Source organism: Eleginops maclovinus, chromosome 18 (assembly GCF_036324505.1).
Source record: "Eleginops maclovinus isolate JMC-PN-2008 ecotype Puerto Natales chromosome 18, JC_Emac_rtc_rv5, whole genome shotgun sequence".
Classification (NCBI taxonomy): domain Eukaryota; kingdom Metazoa; phylum Chordata; class Actinopteri; order Perciformes; family Eleginopidae; genus Eleginops; species Eleginops maclovinus.
The window spans coordinates 22,039,180-22,057,866 of record NC_086366.1 but is presented as its reverse complement, the minus strand read 5'-3'; the positions used below and the strand labels follow the sequence as shown (position 1 = coordinate 22,057,866).

Genomic DNA, 18,687 nt, shown 5'->3' with positions numbered 1-18,687 from the left:
CTCTCTGAGCATTCGGCTTCAGTGAATGCTTTCCTGGAAGCATGCAAAGCTGATATGTGTTCTCCTACCCTAGCACTTACAGTGGTGCCCTCTAAGGCAGGTAGCTTATCAACTAACACAGAGGGGAGGTTAGGATTCTGTCCAAATACTAATTGATGCGGGCTGTAACCATGAACACTGAGCATACTGTTCTTGGCGATGAGGGCCCAGTCAAGAGCAGTGTGCCAGTCACATCCATTTTCCCGTTTCACTTTCTGGATGATTTCGGTGAGTGTCTGATTGTGTCTTTCCAGTAGGCCGTTGCTCCAGGGACTGTATCCTGCTGTTGTTCTTGTCTCAATGTTGAAGTTTTCTGCCATGTCTCTGATTTCCTGATTATTGAATTCTCCACCGTTGTCACTGTATAGTCTCCGGGGGGGGCCATGTACGCTTATCCATGTGTGAATGAAGGAGTTGACGATTTCACAGGATTTCTTTGTTTTCACAATGTTTCCAGCACTGAAACGTGTAAAATGGTCGATGATATGGAGATACCATACACCTGGTTCCAACTCATGCAGGTCCACTGCTACCGTTTCATTGTACTCTTAGGCCAAGGGCAAACCTGCAGCAGGCCTTGGTTTGGTCTTGCTGTACCTCTTGCATATGTCACAGTCATGTACTATTTGTTGCAAAATAGTGACACAGTCTTTGTCCTTATTTCCTGCGCTTTGAATGAGCCTTTGTAGACGATCTGCTGAGGCATGGCCAAACTGTTTGTGAAGCTTCAGAAGAACTTTGTGTTTCTCATTGGTGGACATGTTTTCTGTCACAGTAAGGACTTCATCCTCAGGCTCACTCTTTTCCGTATCTTTGTCTCTGATGTCTACACAGTAGTGGCCAGAGCTAGTGAATTCAAGAGGCACAGGTTGTCTGAACATCACAGCTCGGTCGTTTTCCATGTCCAAAATGGTTCCTGCTTTCTTCAAAGATGTTTTGCTCAGCAGCAGTGGGATGTCAGCTTTGACCACTTCAGCTTCAACATGACATTTTGTCTGTCCTATCTTAGCAGGTAGTTTTACTTTTCTGCTGGAATACACTAAGTTTCCATCTCCAAATCGAAATGGCCTGCTACTGGGGATTTCTGTTTGCAGCACCTGGTTCACTTGGTCTGGGCTGAGGTCTTTCACATAGCTTTCCAGCCATTTCTCCCCACATACAGTACGAGTACAAGCAGTGTCAATGATAGCTGACCCCAGGGATTCAGCCAGGAAGATTTCTGAATCAGACATTGAAGCTTTGGTAAACAGTGTGATGTTACATTCGTCAACATTTTCTTCTTCAGTTAGTTTGACATGTTCACTCTTCTTATGAGGACAATCTTTAGCCCAATGAAACGTGCTCTGACAGATGGCACATCTTGATCTCCTACCGAATTTATCCAGTGGATTGGTACCTTGTAAGGGCTGCCTCTGTTGTCCAGTCTGTACCGTGTATCGTTGTCCTCGTCCTTGCGGTCTTTGCTCTGTAAAGAACGCCACGTCCTGCTGGTTCACTTGTATTCCGCTTGACGAGCCTGGCGCTTTTCCTCCGAAAATCCTCTTAAGTGCCGATTTCATATCGACGAACTTCAAGTCCGTGCACGCAGTCAGTGCAAGTTGCCTGCTTTTCACGTCCAGACAAGCCGTGTCCAAGAGCTTAAATGCTAACACAGCATCGGGTAGCGTCATATTGTACTTTTTCATCCGGTTATATCTCTGCTCGAAGTCAATTATGTAGTCCGATATGGACAGAGAACTTTCTTTTGTGATGCTATCAAAATGAGAATACGCTTCATATGCACGGTCTTTTTCCTCCTTTAGAAACACACTATCCAATTTAGCTAACAACGTATCCATACCGGTATCAATGTCCAAGTCATCTGCAGGTATTTCCATTGCGATTTCCCGGGCTCTTCCTTGAAGCCCCAAGGCGACAGCAAGTGCATGTTTCTCTTTGTCGAGTTCTGTAACACGCGTCCAGACGTTAATTTCATTTTTCCAACTCTCGTACAGCTTGGTCTCGTCAAACTTCGGCGGAATTTTGTAACTAGCAGCCATCCTCTGCTACCAATGTTAGACTCAATAAACACGACGTTTATATCACTTTAGTGACTTTATTCCAGTTCAGAACAGGACAACTCAGTGGCCACCATTTCCACTGTAACCGGTCTACTCCAGTCACTCAAACACACCACGCATGCGCACAAGCGTTCCCAGGGTCAAAAGGTTACAAAGAGGGAAAATACAAGTTAACAAATCCAACCGAAATTTGAATTGTTCCAATCTACTTCCGATATGTGTGCAAGTTTGAGGTCAATCAAACTTAGGGTACAAGTTTTTACAAGTTTTTGTTCAAAAATAGCATTTTCATAGGTGGTGCTCAGGAGCACGATGGCAAATTTGAACCCATACACTGCAGAACCTCGTGATTTTCGCCAGTCCTGACGTTATTGCAAACTTTTTCACAACTTTCTCAGCATGTTAAGTGCCTCTCAAATGCGTGCCCCTGTTACAATAATAATAATAAAATAATAATAATTTGTATTATAACAAACGTGACAGGAACGGTTTCCTAGCACGTTGGCCCCATGCTCGGGCATCTTGGTCAATAATGCCTTATCCATCAGCTGGTACAAAGTTTCTGGTACTAATGCTCACCTGTAGTATATGAGGAAGTAACAGGAGTCCAGAGGGAGGTTTTTTGGGCGGGACCAAGTCAATGTGATGGCACCCGAGGAGTCCGGAGTCCACTGGAGGTTCTGGACTTTATAGGCCAGTGTGTCCTCTGGAAGGAGAGGGAGAGGTTCAAATGGATTCATTAAACTGTTTGAAATGGCTAACTCCTCTTTTAATTATGTATTTTTTAAACAAGAACCAGATTTAGCTATTAGCTTAATAGTGAAGTACTGTATTAAATATACTGGCATTTAAAATAGACCTGAGCTTCTTTTGAGGAAATGCAACAAAGGCTGACATTAATTACACCTGGAATCTAAACACACGGGGTGACGGGGAGAGTGTTTGGGACGTACGGGTGCAGTTGTCCTCGTCGCTGTGGTCGGAGCAGTCCAGGAAGCCGTCGCAGCGCTCACCGTCCAGAACACAGGCCTCACCATCAAAGCAGCGTGAGCCGTTCACACAGAGGAGGGGCCCACGGGTGGCTGCAGAGAGAAAAGGGGGAGAGAGGGGAGACTTTTTACATTGCTCTTCTTGGATGGCCTCACTGCCAGTATTTCTGTTTGCAGTGATGAAAAGATATGATATAGTATTGATTAAACCTCTACTGTACCATGTTTTTGTTTTCCCCTAACCCTTTTTTTTCAGTACAACTAACATTTTACTTTTGTTAGAACTACTTTAAATAAATGACACTGGGATTTAATTCACAATCAGTAGCCAAAGCCTTTAAAACTGTGCAATTCAGCATTAATATCTTATAAATACTGGTACACCACTGTGTTTATATATACATGTTATGTATTGTGGTACAATGTTGTGCACATGTTTTCTGAAACTTTTCCGAAATGTTTGAGATCAAAAATCCCTAAAACTTTAAAATCAACCCAACATTCACAAAAATAAGCCCACTTCGAGAACAAATATGGCCACTTACTGTTTGGACTGCCATTTAGCTATTGCCTCGATATGCTAATGAATGCCAACAAATGCAAATGTGGCATTAATTCAAACCATAGAACCTAAGGTTTTTGTTTCTCACATTCCACTGTTTCAGTTTTCCTGCTTAATTTGAATCCATTGTGTAGTGATACTTCCAAAACCATTCACAAAACACAACCATTGTTCTGGTTGTGCTTTATGTGTGTGACTCACGGCAGTGGGCTTCATCAGAGCCGTCCTGGCAGTGGAGCTGTCCATCACAGCGCTGCCAGTCGGGGATGCAGTGGGGGGGTTGGCGACACAGGAACTGCCCCCGGGTGCAGCGATGTGGGGAGGGCTGCGCCTGAGTGGGTACTGGAGCCAGTGTCGCAGAGCCGTTAGCTACTGTGGGAGAAGAGAATAAGACAATTGTTTTTTTATTTTCACGTGCCAAGGGGGTTCTGGTTTTGGCTCGGTTGTTGTTTTGTTCAGCGGCTTCCGTACAGGTAGACATACATATTGACAAGCACAACACGTCGGTCCCTCTGATCATTTGTTATTTTGTATTTATTACTAAGGTAAGTCACTAGGTTACATTTTACTAAAAGCCTCAAATAGTAGTGGATTATCATGCAACCTTACAAAGTGAAGCAATGTGCCATCTTGACAAAAAAACTAACTGATGATATCCTTTCTGAGGTTTTATCTTGGATCTATGTGTTAATCTCTAAATCTTTTCTGCATTTCTTTTATTTGTTTGTATTCAATTGCCCAAAGGACTAAATGGGATGAATGTCAAACCATCAAACCTTAATCTTTTTTTTTTCGACAGTACCATTTAAACCGACCATTTTGCCTTCTCTTGTTAGAGGGTGGGGGGACAGGGGATGTGTAGGGGGTGAACAGTATATGCATGGAAGACGTTTACATCAGTGGTGTAAAGTAACATTTACTCCACTACTTTAAGTACGATTTTAAGGGACTTGAGTATTGAGTATTTAATATCTTTAGTTACTTTGCATATTTGGTTTAATGATGGGAAATATAATCATCACTTAAATAAGACTTTAGTTACACCTGCAGTAACATTCACAAGCTACCCTGCATACAGAGTCATTAAAACAAATTAAAACTCTGTTATTTTAGACATACATTTAAACTGTTATCATTCTGCCTTCTGTTTTTAGAGGGTGCGGAGACAGGGGATGTGTAGGGGGTGAACTAAAATCAACAGTATATGCACATAGAAGTGGTGTACATAATCTGAAAGCAGGGAAACTAGGTTAGTTTTTTTTGCACTGTATGTGAAGTTTTTTATATTAACAATAAAATGTATTATTATGAAAATGATGAGGGAAATGATGTGATCTGAACCAGTGCCACAGAAAAGGGGGCTACCTGTGGGGCAGCCCAGCTCATCGCTGCCGTCGGGACAGTCAGCGAATCCATCACACACCCAGGTGTCGGTGATGCAGGCACCGGAGTCACAGTGGAAACGGTTGGGCGCACAAGTGGAGGGGCCAGGGGCCACAGTGTGAGGAGTAACGCCACCTACAAGGACGGAGATTCAAGTTTAATGACTGGGGAGGGATAGGAAGTTTGGTAATACAAGTATAAACATTTAAAATATATATATATTTTTTTCATCCTTTTTCTCATTAACAAATTAATACTGAAATCTAATATCAAGGTACATTTCTAACTTCTTCTCAATTTCTAACTTTATGTGTGTATTTGGGCAAATTCAAAAGCCTTAGCGTGGTCTTGGTGTATATACCTGTACACTGTGCCTCATCAGACCAGTCCCCACAGTCGTTCTCTCCGTCACATTTCCACCACGTTGGAATACAGCGGCCGTTTTTACACTCATACTGGAAATACCTGGAGCATCCTGGGACCTCGGTGGGAGCAGCTGCAACACACACAGCAGAAGTTAACATTTGATACTGCAGATAAAACATCGCTGCACTACCTGTTTTACAGAAAAGAAGACACAATAATAACAATTTGCTGTGTGTTTTCCGTCCGTACCACAGTTGGCTTCGTCAGAGTAATCCCCGCAGTCGTCCATGCCGTCACACTTCCACTCCAGGCTCACACACACTCCGTTGGCACACTGGAAGGTGTAGGCATCACACACTTTGCCAAACTCAGTTGGAGTGGCTGAGAGAACACATACAGGGACATTAGTGTTTACAGAGATCAGTTTGTTCGAACAAGTAAGAGAGAAAACTAAAAAAAGTATTTATAGCATTTTAGGTTTGAAATATAATAACAAAGTGACTATGTTTGAAGGTTGGGTATGAACAAGTCTTTTTTTTTTAAAACTATTTTAAAATGGTAATAAAGAAGGGTTTGAAAAAGTACAAAATGTTAGACAAAATTTAAAATGTAAAACTTATTTTTGTCGGCTTATTTTAACCGGTCATTTTTGTTTCTTACTATCATCATAAACACAGATAACAAAGCACATGATTTAACATTTATTTCAATATTTGTAGGGTTTACGTCTACATCAAGTAGCCTTTAGAATGGAAGAGGAACAGAAGGAATGAGAAAGACATGATTCGACAAAGAGATACTAAAGCAGTTTCAAATTCCCGACAATTTATGTCACATCCCTCACTTTAAGGAAATGAATCACGAGAAAAATATACACCTAGAATGATACTTTTACAGGAATAAAAAAGATTGAGTAAGTCACTAAATTCATCTGGATACAAAAGAGTATCAGGGCCAGGCAAAGGTGGGGGTAAATGAGGATGTTTTTTGGGGGGATTTTGAGAAATAAGCGGAAAAGTTGAGAATTTAGTCAAATGTTTAGTTTATGAACTAATGCTAGTAGTTTTGTGTTCTGTAGACTTAAACTTGAATCTTGAAAAGTTTACCTATATTCATAACATTTAGACTTAGTTCTAAAAAATGTTTGCCTTAATTCTCGAAATGCTAAATAAATAGAAAAGCGTCCTCCTTTAAATCTTTCCACGATACATTGCACTATTAGTCTAACATATTTTGCAGTTCTGCTTTTTAGAGTTACTTCTCTCACAAGTGTTACATTCGGACTATAAGGCTAAGAAACAGACCACATCCAGCATAGTCTGCGTCCTCGTCAGATCCGTCCTCGCAGTGTTTGATGCCGTCACAAACCAGGGACTGAAACAGACACTGGGCTCGGTTCCTGCACACAAACTCCATGTAGCGAGTACACAGCGGGTCTGTGGGTCGAACACAGAAACCATCACTATACTTATTCTAAAGGCGTTCTACAGGTATATAAGCGTGCGATCAATATCGCATATACATAATGAAACAGTAATGTTACGCACAGGTCAAATACAGTACTGATTGACTTCTAAAACACAGAAATGTGTTAACATTCGGGGGTCTCTCACCACAGTTGTGCTCATCAGCGCCGTCTGAACACTCTCGGATGCCGTTGCAGTGCGCGGTGGAGGGCAGGCAGGTGTGATTGGAGCAGAGGAAGCCGTTGCATTTAGTTCCTCCTGGAAACACATGGAATGTACAAAAATGATCGGATTATTAATAATTTTGCTATTATAACTGAGCCTTAACTGTTGTACAGTATATATTGTATCACACGGCCTGTTAAATACTCAGTTCTGATTGGTCAATTTGGACATTCCAGAGGTCTGTTAATTTCTGCGAGCAGACCGTTGCTAATAAGGACACTCTGATCTAGGGACTGCAGTCATATCAATCCACCGAAAGAAGTCTGGTTAATTTAACCTCAGCTGTGGATAACAAACATTAGTTTTCCTCCATCATTACTTATTGAATATCCTTTTTTATATTTGTGGAGTGGAGGAAACCTTGGATTCATGATGGCTAAACTGTCCCCTGTAAAATAAAGTAAAAAGAGAGGAAGAGAAGGAAAGAGGTTGAGCGTTGTACGTCAGAGAAATCAACAGAAGAAGATGGACAGGAAACACTAACAGGAACACGGTATGGGCTCTGGCAGAGTTTAAAGACTTAGTGCTGCTGTCATTTTAAGTTACGTTGTCCTCTAAGTCCTGTAAGTCCTCGTTTGTGAAGTAAATAAACATACCAATGATGCAGCTGAGATTTAAGTGTGTGTCCGTCACGATGACACTAGTGAGAGTGTGTGCGACTCAGCTTACCACAATAGCGAGGGTCTTCGTCCGAGTCATCCTGGCAGTCGTCATCACCGTCACACATCCAGCGCTGAGGTATGCAGTGACCTGTGTGACACTGGAAGCTGCTGGCCTCACACGTATGGTGGCCAACTAGGGACAAACAGGAAGAGATTAAATGCTTTAAGAAACTGGTAAAATAGAGAATAGCTTCACAAATGAGAGCATTAAACTCCTTTATTCTAAAATGTAGAGTTTGCCGTTTTAATTTTGTAAATAAAAACTGCAAACACAGTTTTTGTTCAGACTCCTGGCCCTTAAAAAAAAATCACATTTAGTCAACCTCTTGTTTTCTTGGTGAAGTCATAGAAACTAAATGTCAGGCTATTGAAGTCATAACCTTTTCAAATATACCTGTAACTTGTGGTCTTGTTTCAGTCACTGAAAAATATTACACTGATCACTTCAGCAATTCACAATATCTTTTAGTTTTTCCCCACTAAAAATACTATTCTAAAATGCGTCATTTCCACCTTTTTTCTACAGAACTTTTTTTTGTTTAATCTACATTTTAGTTAATTTTTTTGCAACATTGCCTGTTGTCAGGTCATACTAATAATTTGTTTGACTTTGCCGCTGTCCTTTCATTGTCTTGTCTTAATCATGGAAAAGAAGGGTGCTGACCGACACATTTATCATAGTTTCCCTTTGTAAAACTACAACTCTAACTGCAACACACACTTAGGGCAAGTGGCTATGCTTTGATGATGCATGAATATGGTTTTCACACTAGCAAATAAACATCACTACCTTTGCAAAAACATGTATGTACAAATTATGTTCTTAAGGCTATTCTTGTTACGTTTTACATGCAGTCAGTAACACACCGGTGCAGTTGGCCTCGTCCGACCAGTCTCTGCAGTCGTTGTCTCCGTCGCAGCGCCACGCCTCGCGGATACAAACACCTCGTGCACAGGTGAACTCTCCAGGGCCGCACTGGTGAGTGTCTGAGAGATGCAACAACACTATAGTTAGTACTTAATAGCAAAAAACGCTGTAGCATTAAATGTCTGTTGTCATGTTTTGTCATCAACCAAAAAAATTGTATCGAAATGAAGAAACATTGGATTGATTGAGTTTTATTTTATTAAAATAACTTCAGATTCTGTAAACATGCAAACATATGAGGTTATAGGGTGCTGTTTAATTGCTGCTAAACAGCCATATTAATACTTTGGAAATTATAACAATTTTTTTTTAATTGTTTTTACTTTGCAACCCTCTGGAGCATTTGGAAATATTTGGTTCACACAAGCATGAAACAATCCTATACAGCCACCACTGGACAACAACTCTAATAATAATAATAATAATAATAATAATATAGCCCAATATTTACCTGCACCTTTGTAGCAATACTGGGTTTAGACATAATAAATAGTGATGCAAAAACCGAAAAGTAAAACATAAGCTGTGCAGCATGGGAATATTGATTAAGAATGTCAAGTACACAATATGAAGTTAGAGTTAGGATTTTGGTGAATGCTGCCAAATGTATGCTTATTATCATCTTTTTAAACACTAAAAACTCTGTGAATGAAAAGCCTCAAAGTGTATATGATAACAGGTTACCGCAGTGCGCTTCATCACTGTTGTCTCCACAGTCGTCTTCATGGTCACATTTGAAGGCCAGAGGGATGCAGGAGCCAGAGGCCATGCAGCGGAACTGGTTGGACGGGTCACAGGTCGTAGTGGCTAAACAAGGACAACATTTTATTTGTGTGTTGTTTATGCAGAAGAGCCCATGTATGCATAACGAGGGAAGTGTCCGAGTACTCACGACACTCCTGTTCATCACTCATGTCTCCGCAGTCGTTGTCGCTGTCACACTTCCAGATGCTGCTGATGCAGCGGCCATTAGAGCAGCGGTACTGGTTGGGCAAACAGCTGTGCTCTGATTGGAGGGAAGAATCAGCATACTGTATCAACCCTCAACAGTTTATGACCCAAATAATTGGCTGTCATCTGTAAGCTGTTTTACTCGTTATAAATCTCTAATAAACATTGGGGTTTTGGTTAGTGAAAGGGATGCACGGATTTGTGAAAAAGTCATTTTGCGAACCTCTTAAAATGCTAAAAAAAACCAAATGTGGTTTAAAGCTTAACGCCAAAGTAGAGATCTACAACAGAGGTCTCGTTATCTTTGGCCACCAGTTCATTGTCTAGCTTCTGATAGCGTTAGCAACCATCCGAACTGGGTCTGCACAGTGGATAGTCATGTGACCAAACAAGGCACAAGCTTCAAAGACCAAACAGAAACTGACCGTACGGCTATGCAGCATGTGCGTAAAATGATGATCAAAGTGCAAAAAAACAGAGAATATATCAAATGCACACTTTCGAAATGAAGCGTTAATCAATCGCAGAGGCTCAACTTATGATTGCAATTCGATTAAACGTGGAGGCCTTGTTCGTGGCCTATTCAATTTGAAAAGTTTAAAGTGTATAAAGGCATTATTAGAGCATTAAGATTGAATAAGATTATGATTATCCCTGTGCTTATGTCTAATAGGTAGTAATAGCAAGTTTTGGGTTGATTGATATCATTACATTTAAGCATTTTCGGTGACTAAAGAATGTATTAAAATTGTAAAAAATCCTCAGAAATACCGCCTTCAGACAGTTATGACATTTGTGCCTTCCTGCAAGATTGGATGGTGAGCACTTTTGTTCTTGAAACTACTGAGAAACTCCTCTATTATCAATACCTTAGCCATCCTCTGAAAGCTAGCTCAAAACAGCTGCCAACATATTTCTTAGTTTTCTTGTTCACATGATATTTTATATTAAGTCTGATTTTAAAACAGGCTTTTAAAGACAGTAAAGATGTCTTGAGCCACAAGCGATCCAACAGGTCTCGGAGGGTTAACCAGATAACCTCCCTGTGAAATTGAGGCCTCAGTTTTACAGAAAGAAGGTCATCCATCTTACAGCAGAAGATCACAATGAGTGTGCAGTATGTGTCTCACCAGTCTTGATGCAGGTGTTGTTTTTCAGTAGGTATCCGGTGGGACACTGGCACTGCAGCTCTCCGTTGGGCATAGTGACAGTGGGGGCTCCGTCGGGGCAGACACAGGTGTGCCGATGGCCGGGCTGAGGCAGACACAGCAGGCTGCATGGCTGGTCAGCACAGGCGTTGTGACCTGGTAGACAAGGGATCCAGACCTCAGTTTGAGCACAGTTGTCTAAAGGAGCTGTGAACAGGATATGGTTGCATCTAGCATCGAGGTTATAGATTGCATTCAACTGAATACACCTCCGCTTTCCAAGCCTGTAGAGAACCTACTGTGGCCTAATATTTAAAAGGCTCTCATAGAGCCACGGTTGGTTAGGAGGGCTCATGTAGAAACAAGTGCACCTGCTACTAGACAACCATTCTTATTTTTAGGTGATTACATACTTGAAAACATATTTAAGAATGTCTGATACAATTTCTGAAAATAAATCCCCATAAATCCTCACACACAGTTTAGATAAATCTCCAGCAGAAATCCTGACAGGTCTTTATCCACATTAATCCTGGAACCCATCGACTGCTCTTCTGGTTTAGCCAGTGAATATATGAAGCCAAGACTTCCTTTTCTGTTTTCTTTTTGTAGCCTGATTAGCAACTTAAGATACATGAACAAAGTTGAGTTCAGAGACAACGTGCACAACCACATTTTTCCAATAATAACTGGTTTAAGTTTCATGTTGCATTTTGGCCTGTGCAATCCGTCTCTTTTGTTCTTTGATACTGCTTACCTGCCCCATTGGGATTGATCAAGACAACTCAGACTAAAACATTCTGCAGAGTCTGTATTTGGAGATTATTTCTTCCTGTAATCTACTATTTGCCTTAATAGAAACAGGGTATATTTGCTGAAATCTAGAGTCTAAAGTATACCGACTCTTGGTACCCAGGAATCACTTCTCCCTGTTTTTGCTAAGCTTTCAAACTTTGTTAACATGAGTGTACTCTCTGTTCCTCACCTCTGTTCTTCCCCTTGTAGAAGATCTTGAGGTCCATGACCCCGGTGAGTCTGCCAACAATCAGCTCTTTGTTCTGGGAACCCCCCTTTGGAGCTTTGAAGATCCCCATCCTGGACCAGTCGTCCCAGTACAGGTCATTCTGAAAACAGCATCCAACGCAAACTTGTAAAGACTGATACTTAGCGAGGATATTCAACATAACATTTTTCTGTAGAAAAGTTGGAAGACTTTATTGTACATGTGTGGTATGAGCAGTGTCACCTTGAAGACCGCAATGGCGTACGGGTGGGGCAGCCCATCCATGAGAACAGTCCTCTGGCCCCCCATGAAGTCGGCCCTCTCGATGCGGTCGCTGAAGGCTTCGGTCCAGTACAGCCAGTGGTCGTCAGCCGTGATCCCGTTGGGCCAGCGGACGCCTTCGGAGACGATGCAGGACACATTGGTTCCATCCATGTAGCTCCGGTAAACACCGGCCGCTCTGTCCCCCCAGTCGGTCCAGAACATCAGACTGAGGAACGGATACAGTATTAACATAAACAGGATTCTTTTTTTGCTAAATTCAGAAAGTTATGTATTGTTTAACTTTCCTCATGGAAAAGCATTGAAACACTTTAAAAAGCTTTATAATTTGTTTTGTATGCCTTTATTGAGACATGTCTACATGCCTTAAAAGGTCCCCCATATGCAAAATGCACTTTTTGATGTCTTTTATACATAAATATGTGTCACCGGTGTGTAAGGACACTCACAAAGTATCAGAAAATACAACCTTCTCTCTTTTCCTCCTCACCCACATATCTAAAAACGGGGGTACAAACGAGCTGATCCAGATTTGCTGCCGATATGACGTCACAACCAAAATGTGGGCTGGCTTTACATTGAATTAACAGCAATTTTGGGTTGAAGTGTCTTACCCAGGGACAGACTCTAGTGGGGATGGAACCAGTGTCCCCCCTGATCTGAAGACCAGCGCACTAAGCAACTGCACCATGGCCTCCCATGTTCAAAAAGCTCTTTACTTTTCTCATACTGTCTGTGCTGCAGCACCTCTTTCCACCCTCTGTCTGAAACCAGAGCTCAGTCTGCTCTGACTGGTTAGCTGGTGGCTCTGTTGTGATTTGTAAACAGCTTAGAGATGTCCCGCTCCTTAGCCTATCACGTACAATGTGTAGGACAGCTAGGCAATAGGTGCTCAAGTGTTACAGAGTGATGTCACTATGTTATGGAAGTAAACAAAGGAGTCCAATGGAGGCGTTTCAGGCAGGGAGGGGGGATTGTGTGGGAGAAAAACTCCCTCTGGAGGGAACACAGGGAGTTTAGCCTTTCCAGACCATTTGCATTCAGAATTGCTCCTGTGGGGATTTCCCACAGTACTATTGAGTGTATGCAAGTCGTTTTGGATAAAAGCCTCTAATAACTGACAAGTAATGATAATGTAATAACACACTACAGGAAAGGTAAAACCCCAAAAAGCGTAATATGTCCTCTTCAACCGTCATCACACACTTTAACTAGTCTAAGTGAAGATGGGAAAAGGTGGTAACAGTGTGGAACAGCTGAACTCATCTTAAATAAAAGCAGAAGTTTCTTTGCAGAAGCAGAACCAACTCTTTGTTATGGTGCATGTGAGTGGATGTCACAACAGTTTGGGAAAGTGCTGACATTTTGTCTGGTCCCTCCTTCCTCAAACGGGTGACTCAGTGGGGAGGAATTACTGTTGTCCGTATGATTTATGTAAAAATTGGAAAAGTTTCACTTTAAGATTTCACTTTTAGTTCATTTGCATTTTGTATGTTTTCAATCTATTATACTTCTATATTTTAAAAAGCCTAATCATATAAACATACCTTTACTAGCATCATACATTCTTAATATGTGTGTGTGTGTGTGTGCGTGTGCGTGTGCGTGTGCGTGTGTGTGTGTGTGTGTGTGTGTGTGGGTGTTACCTCTCTCCAGGCAGCAGGACCAGAGCTCTGGGATGTTCCAGGACAGAGGAGTTGAGCAGAGTGTGACGCAGGTCGCCGTCAGGGTTAGAGACCTTCAAACACAACAAAAGTAGAACAGGTTTACCAAGTTCACTGTGAGATAACTCAGAACCTGACCATCAAATCATTAAAGGAATTATATAAGGAGGGACACACTTCTTTAATTTGATTTCAATCCTTTTCTATTTTGTATGAAGTCATTTTTTTCTTTATTCTGCAATTTTTTTTTAACTGAAAAGTCTAGATTTTGGCTGCCGAATAGCTAAGTGCTTAGAGCTGGCGGCCCCGTCACCCCCTCCATCTCCTCCTCTCACCTCTGTAGCTTGAATAAATGCACTTTTTTGCCCAAAAGATATAATTAAAAAACATCAAAATGTGTCAGTTTCTTTAATGAAAACCCATGCTTCCATATCACGTGACCGAATGATACCTCATCATTGAAGAACTGCTACACTGGACAATGAAGAGAATTACATTTTTTAAAACAAAACAGTATTTTAAGAGTGAAATGTCGCTCGCACACACACACACACACACACACCTCAATGGTCTGCGCTCCAGCATCAACCCAGTACAGCAGTCTGCTGACGGGGTCAAAGGTCAGGGCCTCCACGTTCTGCAGGTCTTTCCTCACCACCACCTCCTGACCCGTACTGCCGTTCAGACACAGGCGCTGCAGGAGAGAGGAGACGGACATCTTAATGATGAGCGTCCTCTGTGAACGTATGTGGCTAAATATGGAAGATATAGTAACATTTCTTTCACAGGTGAGTAAGCATTCCACATTCACAGGATGGCATCTCAACTCTGCAGTGGTTACAAATAACTCTGGTTCTATCAGCTCCGCCGCCTGGCAGAGATTTAAAATGTCAAAGTAAGAGTTCGGTACCTTTCTCCATGTGTGTCCCCACAAGTTTTTCAGTTAATGTGAGCGCTGCAGCAGTCTTACCTCTTATATATACCGTATATGTCCCTACGCATAATGACGCCCATACTACGGCAATACTGATCAACATCCCACCCTTCCTGGGACCCATGGTTTGTCTGTATTCAGAGCCAGTGAGCAACAGACTTTCAAAATGATGATAAAAAACTGGTAATGCGCAAAGAAAGAATTCTCAGCATTTATTAATTCATGCGTTACCGTGATAATAACGCGTTAACTTGCTAACACCTAGTTTATATTAACTAGGGCCGGGCTATTTGATCTTTTATCGAAGATTCTCACTTCTTGTATATATATTTTTATTTTATTCTTTATTATTATTTAATCTTTAATTAATGTAATTCTAAATGAAGTACACTGTACTCATTTTTAATAATACTTTTAATCCATTTTATTTGATCTTTTATTAGACATTTTACTTGAATTTTGTATGTTTGAATAAATAAATGTATTTTATGTTCCCTTCTTTTTTTGGACACTCTTACTTGTTATGTATATTTATTCTATTTTGTATTTATCTTTCTTAAATGGAGCAACTGACCAGAACATCAAATTACCCCGCGATAAAGAAAGTATTCGGATTCTGACTCATTTTCTCACACACCTGTATGGTATCCAGAGAGATGTCAGCCCAGTAGAGGCAGTTCCTGTCGTAGTCAAAGTCAAGAGCCACGGCCTCCCTGAGTCCGGCCAGAGGGAGCGCCTGGTCCGTGCCGGTGGCCAGGTCGTAGCGATGGATGGAGTTCCTCACAGCGTACAGGATGAACTCATTGCTCTCTGCAGGAGCACAGGACATTAGCTTCAATTTAGCCATATTGGTGTTAGTGCCATTGTATTGGCAACAAAAAAAAGAAGCTTTGTACAGAAGTGAGTTGTACCTATGTAATAACCAAAGCTTTTAAAACTGAAATCAGCAGTGTATGACATTCATGTTTTCAAATAGTTACTTCAACATACATGTTGTAGATATAATTCCTATATTGCGCAATACAATAAATCTATGTGATCCCACTTAGAGTGAAATGTAGGAGCAACACGCGAGAGCAGCACTATTTGATCCGTTGTATGCTGTGCAGGTTTACCTCTGACAGGACAGGGCAGCATCTCTCCATCCAGCCTGGACTGCACGTCTCCCCCGCTGCAGCTGTCTCCGGGGACCCTCCTGTAGCTGCAGCAGCGACACAAACACATTCCCTCAGTCGGACACTTGGTGGAGCTCTCGCACAACACAACATCACTTCTCTACATATCAGTATCAAAGGCAAAGGCTGCTTTGCATTCTGGGGATTTCTCAGGTAGTGACAATGGATGAACCGTATGAAAGGTGATGACTGTTGATCCTGATTCTCATCTCAAAGCACAAGGTAAGGTTCGAATGTGAGCTTATTGACCACAAACCAACTAGATGAATAACAGAAAAACACCTTGAGCTGATGTCTGTTCACAGAGGTTTATTTTGGTGTTCTCCACACGTTCGCCATGTTCATCTCTCTGAATATTTTTGCATATTTCAATATATCCATACTTCTCTTAAAAACTGCACAGTCCTCCACCTTAAAATATAATATGCTGCAGTTTGTCAATTATTCATTGTCCAAAGTATTTGTTTTTATGTTTTTTTGTATATAATTATCTTGTGTTAATATTTGTCTTTATTGTTTTGATAGATCGTTTTGTTTTTTATATATCTTATATTTGTATTTTATTTTTCTATCTTTGATCTTCTATTACAACTTGTTTCCTTTTGCTGTGTTTATTTTTTGCACCACCCTAACCCAAAGCAAATTCCTTGTATGTTTAAACATACCTGGCAATAACCTTGATTCTGATACAACACCGTTATGACATTTTATTTTAAGGAGCAGTACCTTAGTATTAACTATAAATAATTGCTCTGTAAATAAGCTATTTTATAGTATTGAATTGTATCTGTAGGTGTAGAGTATTCACAAAGATTTTTCCCTAAAACCTTAGGTTTCATTATTTTTACTTGTTTTATATGTTTATTGCAGATGGGACATTGCACATTAATTAACATGGTCTTTTGAATCCATCATGTAAATGTGCCAGATCTTGCCACAAAGGTACATTTTCATCTGCAGTCCCTAGCAGCTTGATGGCATTGAAGAGCACATCCGCATAGAAGAAAAGCACATATGCACAATTAAAAGCACATTAAAACAACCCCATTAACACTTAACAGACACAAAAGAGCTAATGGACACAAACAATTAAAGAAATAATGATATGACCCCTTATTTAGTTTATGACAGCATATTTCCAGTAACCACTGTTACATGGTCTCACTTCTGTTACGGTACTACAAGTCTATGAACAAAAACTCAAGGTGTATTCATTTAGAAAAGTGCATGGCTTGTAAATATTTGACAAAATAAAAAAGGTCAATAAAACTCTAAAAAGGAGAATAAGTATATGCAACTCAATAAGAAAAACTCATTAATGTACTCATTTAAATGGGAATGCAGTGCTGCAGATGCCCACATTATGCTATTAGACCACACAAAGGTATCCCGGCCTGCACATTTCTGATAATGCTAATAATAATAGCAGCTTACCCTTTGCTGCGGCGGTAGGTGGTCCCGACAGGACATGGCACTGGAGGAGCGTAGAGGTCGCCAGAGAACTCGGGGTCGGGCAGACACACCTGCAGGGACAAGTCTTCACTCAGCTTGAAGCCGTAGTCACTGGAAGGAGGAGGAGGAGGAGGAGGAAGAGGAGGAGGAGGAGGATGGGTTGAGAGATGGAAAAATTTAGAGTGTCTTGTGATTAACGGCAGCACCTGATGTGCATTTTAAAAAGACTGGTTATGAGCGGTGATGGGAGATCCAGGAGAAATACAAATGTGCAGTGCAGGCTTTGACCAGTGTCTGGGTTTGTCAGGAGTGCAGTTTAATTGAAAGTCGGTGCCATCCACCACAGAGGTTCCGCTCACATTACAGCTAATGAATATAAATGTTGTTTTTTTATACTTATGTCCGTTTATGCCAGTTATTTTAACATGGTGTTGGAGGATTAGCCAAATTATACTGCAAATATGAGTAAAAATATGGGATTTGAATATATTTTTCTATTGTTATTATTATTATTATGATATGGGTTTTATTATCCATCTTTTTATAGGAATTCTGTATATATATATTTTTTATCTTAGTTCTAAAATTGCTATCAAGAGTGTTTAATTTAACCGTATATTGGCCATTAATTTATTTGAATAAGGGCCTAAACAAATGAAGGGTATTATTATTATTACCATTATTGATAAAGTATTTAAATCTTGACTAAAATATCTATTTACTAATTAAAAAACTGTGCAACATTAATAATAATTTCATGGATAAGTTTTCATGACTGGTGATAAATCCATTCGCACCGTTGTTTCAGTCACACAGGTGCGTTTCTTTCTAAAAACCCCAATTGTCCAACATTATGCTCAATACACCAATGTTTCCATTTCAGCGACTCATGAGACACAGACAATACTTCAGCTATTAACATGGATAATCAACATGCATGCTTTGGGCTTGTGTGTGTGTCCCTCACCATTCGTAGTCCTGGCGGGTGCATGAGCAGTTAGCGATAGTGATGGGCCGGTCGAAGTCCTCTCCATTGAAGCATGTAGCGTGGGGAGCGCGTCGCTTAAATGTCACCTCTCTGCCCAACAGACACTCGTTACCGTGCTCATCTGACGGAGACCAGCGCTTGTAGTCAGCGTCCAAACACGGCACACCTGGAGAAAGAACAGAAATGTACTATAGATATTTGACATTGTCTGACTTAATTGTTAATGTTCCCAGATGTGAAATGTAATTCTTTAGTTTTATTTTCTAATGGCCCTGTAGAGGACTTTTAAGTAAGGAAATATCCATCTAGTACAGTAGCTGTAATTAACAGGTTCCCAACTCTTGAGGTAACCATTTATTGTTGCTCCTTTACCTACAGTAGAGAGTATTTGTTGTAGTATTTACCTTTTG

General features: G+C 40.8%; 1 protein-coding gene across 1 annotated transcript in view; it reads right to left on the bottom strand.

Annotated features, from left to right (window-relative positions):
* Positions 1 to 18,687, bottom strand: part of sorl1 (sortilin-related receptor, L(DLR class) A repeats containing) — a 93,882-nt gene that overhangs the window by 20,344 nt on the left and 54,851 nt on the right. Inside the window, exons 14-34 of the mRNA XM_063906850.1 lie at positions 18,257 to 18,443; positions 17,272 to 17,400; positions 15,778 to 15,863; positions 15,300 to 15,472; positions 14,291 to 14,422; positions 13,711 to 13,802; positions 12,026 to 12,272; positions 11,765 to 11,903; positions 10,762 to 10,935; positions 9,573 to 9,686; positions 9,365 to 9,487; positions 8,620 to 8,739; positions 7,760 to 7,885; positions 7,013 to 7,123; positions 6,704 to 6,835; positions 5,649 to 5,780; positions 5,395 to 5,529; positions 5,016 to 5,168; positions 3,852 to 4,022; positions 3,053 to 3,181; positions 2,679 to 2,805 (exon numbers count right to left, since the gene is read on the bottom strand). Of these exons, the coding sequence (XP_063762920.1) occupies positions 2,679 to 2,805; positions 3,053 to 3,181; positions 3,852 to 4,022; positions 5,016 to 5,168; positions 5,395 to 5,529; positions 5,649 to 5,780; positions 6,704 to 6,835; positions 7,013 to 7,123; positions 7,760 to 7,885; positions 8,620 to 8,739; positions 9,365 to 9,487; positions 9,573 to 9,686; positions 10,762 to 10,935; positions 11,765 to 11,903; positions 12,026 to 12,272; positions 13,711 to 13,802; positions 14,291 to 14,422; positions 15,300 to 15,472; positions 15,778 to 15,863; positions 17,272 to 17,400; positions 18,257 to 18,443 (2,932 nt within the window). The remainder of the gene's footprint in view (positions 1 to 2,678; positions 2,806 to 3,052; positions 3,182 to 3,851; positions 4,023 to 5,015; positions 5,169 to 5,394; positions 5,530 to 5,648; positions 5,781 to 6,703; positions 6,836 to 7,012; positions 7,124 to 7,759; positions 7,886 to 8,619; positions 8,740 to 9,364; positions 9,488 to 9,572; positions 9,687 to 10,761; positions 10,936 to 11,764; positions 11,904 to 12,025; positions 12,273 to 13,710; positions 13,803 to 14,290; positions 14,423 to 15,299; positions 15,473 to 15,777; positions 15,864 to 17,271; positions 17,401 to 18,256; positions 18,444 to 18,687) is intronic.